Source organism: Geospiza fortis, unplaced genomic scaffold, assembly GCF_000277835.1.
Source record: "Geospiza fortis unplaced genomic scaffold, GeoFor_1.0 scaffold35, whole genome shotgun sequence".
NCBI classification, from domain to species: Eukaryota; Metazoa; Chordata; class Aves; order Passeriformes; family Thraupidae; genus Geospiza; species Geospiza fortis.
In genome coordinates, this window is record NW_005054453.1 from 1,569,181 (window position 1) to 1,574,122 (window position 4,942).

At 41.8% G+C, this 4,942-nt stretch overlaps 1 protein-coding gene across 1 annotated transcript in view; it reads left to right on the plus strand.

Annotated features, from left to right (window-relative positions):
• The first annotated feature begins 2,009 nt into the window (after window positions 1–2,009).
• SMARCA5 (SWI/SNF related, matrix associated, actin dependent regulator of chromatin, subfamily a, member 5) overlaps window positions 2,010–4,942 on the plus strand; it is a 20,258-nt gene continuing 17,325 nt past the window's right edge. The window contains exons 1-2 of the mRNA XM_031062592.1: window positions 2,010–2,153; window positions 4,348–4,514. Of these exons, the coding sequence (XP_030918452.1) occupies window positions 2,025–2,153; window positions 4,348–4,514 (296 nt within the window). The 5' untranslated portion in view covers window positions 2,010–2,024. The remainder of the gene's footprint in view (window positions 2,154–4,347; window positions 4,515–4,942) is intronic.

The following is a 4,942-nucleotide window of genomic DNA, read 5'->3' on the forward strand; positions in this document are numbered from 1 at the left end:
CAGGGGGCCTGAGTCGCGCTCATCGTGCCGCTGGGACGCGGGGACGGAAGCCCTGCGGCCGGGTCACGCCACTTATTTGTTTTCTAAACCGGGCGGCCGGAGCCCCCCGCGCACCCGCAGGCTTTCTGTCTGCTCCTGCCTCCCCGAGACCCTGCCCAGCCCTTGCACTTCCTACTCCAGCGGCGAGCTAGCCCGGCGTCTAAAAAGCATGAGGGATCTTTGTCTGCTGAAGTGCTTCAAAATTTTTTTCTATTTTTTTTTTTTTGAGAGGGAGGAAGACGGTGTGAGGGTTGTGGGAGGGGTTGTTTTGGCAACAGGTGCATATATTCCAGAAATTTCAAGGGGTTGGAAGGGATTGCCTGGAGATGCTAATTCTATCCCAGCGTTGTTTCTTTAATGATAGGAGAAAACTGGTCGGTCCTGCTTTCAGCGCTGGGTGTTTTGTACCCTGAGTCACGCTGGGCTGTTCAGCCTACTCGTTCTAAATAAATTTGCAAATGCTATGTTTTTCGGATGAACAAGTAGCCAAAGTACTGTGGGAAATAAATTTTGCTCGAACCTGTAGAAATAGGGCAATTCCAGGCTGGAGTTTAGCGTGTGCAGGCTGAGAAACGCGTGCTCTCGAGGCGCTTGTGTGCGAGGGCTCTCTGTGGTGCCAAGTCCATTCCTTTTTTACCTTGGGAAGGGATTTCCTGGCATACAGTGAAGTTTGAGTTGGAATGCCTTGGAGCCGTGAGCATTTGAAGGACTGCCTTTCCCTGGTCTCCAGCTAAATTGCAAGGTTTTGTCATCTGTGCAGCAGATGATGGGCTCGGATGGCCGTGCTGCTCTGCTGCTGTGCTTTCTAGGTTAGGCCTTGTGGGAGAAAGGGGAATTGCGAACAGAAGTTCCAACGGTCCTCTGCTTGCACTCACTGGGTGTTGGCTCAGTCTGGTGAGGGATAAGAGGATTTGGTTGTGACTTCACAAGAGCTTTAGCCATAACTTCTTATGCTCAATTCTTTATATTTTGACTAGTGAATTAAACATTTGTGTTAGGATTTTTCTGTTTCCACATGCTTTACCTGCCAGAGGAAATACCCACTGACAAACATCCTGTTTCTTGCCAGCCTTTGTTTCATCTGTTTCTTACTTTTCCTGTTTCTTTGTTCTGTATTTGCCAGTAAAGACTGAATTTAGCCCCGTTCATACTTGGCTCAGATAAACAGATGGTTAATAAACACTTGAAAGCATTTCGTTTGTTTCATTTTCTCACGCTTTCAAGAGTTATTTTGTAATATGTTACCTTAGGATTGCTTATCAGGGAAGGATCATCTCACTGCTTTTAGTTTTAACACCAGAAAATGAAAATGCATATGGGAGATGATGTGGAAAGTGTTAACCTAATGACAGAAGAGACAAGGATAAAAAAGCCTTGATCCAAAAGAATTGGTAATTGAAGGCAGTATGTTAAGGATTTGGCAGGAAGGGAATGAGGGATGACTGCCCTCTCCCAGCCAGCTGGTTGTACTATTGTTAGTAGTACCATGGGTGATAAACATTATTTAATTTATTAAACTACATAGGAGAAAAATACAGTTTCCTAAACTCCTCCTCAGCTTTCAGGACAAAAGTGCAGTGTGAATTCTTGTTTAGATTTGTTCCTTTACTACAGAGAGATGAGGGATTGGGGTCATCTGGCAAAAACCTTGAAATTACCCTCACTTCAGGCCTGGAGCTGGTACTTTCACAGTCCACCTCAGAGCCAGCTTCAGGAGGGGTTGGCTCAGCACCCTAGAAGTGGCATGCTGATCTCCTGGACCACAGCTGTCTCCCTCATTCACATTGATGTGATGCTTTAATAACGGAGCTAAATCAAATTAGAGACCCAGCTCTGTCCCTCACCCTGTGGCAGGGATCTTTGATCCATCTCCAGGTAATTGTATAGGAAATAATAGAGAGCTGACTACTATCTGTCCACCATCAGGTGCTACAGCCAGCTTTTGCTGCTTTGATACAATGTGAAACAAGCTTGTTCTCCTTTAGATGGGTATCTTCCCTTTTTCAGAAATATTTCTTCTTAATTCTTTTTCATCTCAGGAGTCTTTTGATGATGCATCTTTGGCAAAGCAAAAAGAAATCCAGGAAACAGATCCTACATATGAAGAGAAAATGGTATGTAATATTTGGGACTGTGTACAGCTGTTCAGTACTTATGCACTTACTTAAAGTAAAATAATATTGTTTGAAATATCTTAAATGGATTTTATAAAGATTTGTCTAGGTATTAAAAAATATTTAAGTAACTTGAAACAAAAAATATGCAGAAAAACACTCCTGGGACCATTCTCCTTTCCAGCATTTTAAAGTTACCTGTAGAGCAGTCCATCCTGTAGGCAAAGGGGATTATAAAGAGTTGAGCATTCAGCTTCTCAGTCAGAAATGGAAAGATTCTCTAGGAATCTCTTTGTGAAGCTTTAATTAGACTCTTCAGGTTTTTGAAGATGGGTGCTGATTCTGTACTTCACAGGTTAGAAAGGAGAAAATTTGTTATTTTCATTGGTTTTTCTTTTTTCATCATTTTTATAATGTAAGAGATGGAGTCGCCCATTCTTCACCATCTCGTTGCAGTGTCTTACTTGGTTGCTCCCTGTTTACCTTTTTCCTGTTTGTAATGTGTGACTCCATGTGAAATTTCTTCATAGGAAAGCGAAACTGATTTTTAAAATTTGCTGCTTCCTGTGTTATTTCTTCTTTCCACTGAAAATATCCCCATCATCTTCTGCATATTTCTTTGTGCTACTTTGTGGCACACTGAAGGAAGTGAACTTGGGATTGTCTCCTTAATTTCTAGACAGACACAGTAACAAGGGCAATTGTGTTTTAGAGATGCATTGAAAAAGAAAATGGGAAGAGTGTCTCTGTTGGTATAAGGATAGCTCAGGGTTGCAGAGTACAGCCTATTCTTTTCTGTGTGCTGTCTTAAAGACATAGATAATGTTTGTTAGTCCCTTAAAAGAACATCCTCAAGTGCAGTGAAAGCAAGTGTGGGGATGTGTGTGCACGGCCAAAACTTGCAGATGATTCCTTACTTAAATTTTAGAATGAGGAACCTTCTGCAATGCATTCTGCATCTCTTCTACTTCTGTTTTGTACAGCCAGTAAAAAAAAAAAAAAGAAAAATGGTCAGCAATTTGGATGGTAGTGAGATCTTACCTAGTTTAAACCTCAGAAACGTACAAAGTAAAGAAACAAAACCTATGAAGAATAGACAGGACAACTTCAGTATAGTGGATGTGGATTGTAGCTGTGTCATTCAAGCTTAAAATACCCTTAAGGTGAGTCTGAGTCCTTTGTAGTACATGGAGGTCTCTTTTGTGGTCTCTTTATACTCTAATATTTTGTCTTCCTGTCTCTTCCATAGTGCAGGATCTGCTCACACTAAGAAGGAAAACACTCACAGAGCTGCCATTGCTCTTGGAGAAGCCTAGAACATATGTTCCTTTTTTACTAAGAAAACTGACTTCCTGTAGCTATGCTGCAAGTTGCTAAATACCAGGTTATGCTGTGGCAGAATGTCAGAGTGGTTACTGTTGGCCTTGAAGCTGGTTTTGGCTTGTTTGTCTGTTCAGAGTTTTGGTGTAGCATTGGCAGGGTGTGTTGATTCCGAATGGAACCTGTCTCAACAAAGCTGTGCCTTTCAGATACTAATATTGTCTGCTGTAATTTTTCTTGTGCAGCAGAAACAGCAACTCCTATCAAAGGGGCAGGCAGCCTGATGAGTTAGGCTGAGCATATCTAAGGTCTCTGCTCCTGAAACAGATGTTCTGGCTTGTGGCTATGAGCTGTTCTGTCCTCACTGTCCCCTTTGATGCCAGCTCTGTTGCTTATCTGACAGCACAGGGAGGTGCTCTATCTCACTGAGCAGGCAGGTCATCAGTGCAGTAGGGAGCAGTTGTTGCCAATTTGGTTAGAAATTAATTACTACAATGAAGAATCCTGTGTGTGATGTGTGGAGGAAAATTTCTTGGGAGTGGGACTATCACTTTTGATTGAATAAAGTTGCTAAAGGGAGTCTGGCCTTATCTAGTGAGACTTGGGCAATTTTTGTGCCAAAGTCAGATTGGCCACAGGTCTGTCTCACAGTTTGGATCTTGCTACGTAGCAAAGATGAGCCTTGGCCCCACAAAACAGTATTGAATCTGTCAGCAGCACGTATATTGATGTTACTCATCTCTTCTTTGGTGTTGTAGTGATGTGTATAAAGTAATGTGAATCTGTATTGAAGAAGTATTTGTTTGTTTTTTCTTTTGAATTAATACATATTGGAATGTTTCACTTGTTCCATTTAATTTTCCTTTGTCACCAGCAAACAGACAGAGCCAATAGATTTGAGTATCTGTTGAAGCAGACTGAGCTCTTTGCTCATTTCATTCAGCCTGCTGCTCAGAAAACACCAACTTCACCTTTAAAAATGAAACCTGGACGTCCACGAATAAAGAAGGATGAGAAACAGAATTTACTGTCAGCTGGCGAGTGAGTGATGACATGTACTATAAATAAGATTTTATTGTACTTTAAAAGTGGAAGTTGAACTTGCTAAGCTTTTGTCCTGTGTCTGTGTGTATGCCTTTTTTTTTTCAATTGCCCATCTGTAAGTTGATGATTGCTTAAGAATTCAGGGAGTTACAGGAGATTTGTGTTGATGCTTTCCAGCATGAAGAAAAGCAGGGGCAGAAAAGTAAGGCAGTCATGGCTCTAAATTGTAAGAGCTCATGGAGAACATTGCTATGCAACACCTTGCAGGCAGCTTGAAAATTGTAAGTCTAGAAATTTGGATTGCCTTCATTGCAGCTTGTGTGGCTGCAGTGTTTGGCAGGTGCAGCAGAACTTAAATGCAGTGTTGTTCTCTGTCTTAAAGGCCAGTACTGATGCACACATTAATCCCTGTTCAGTCACTTTGG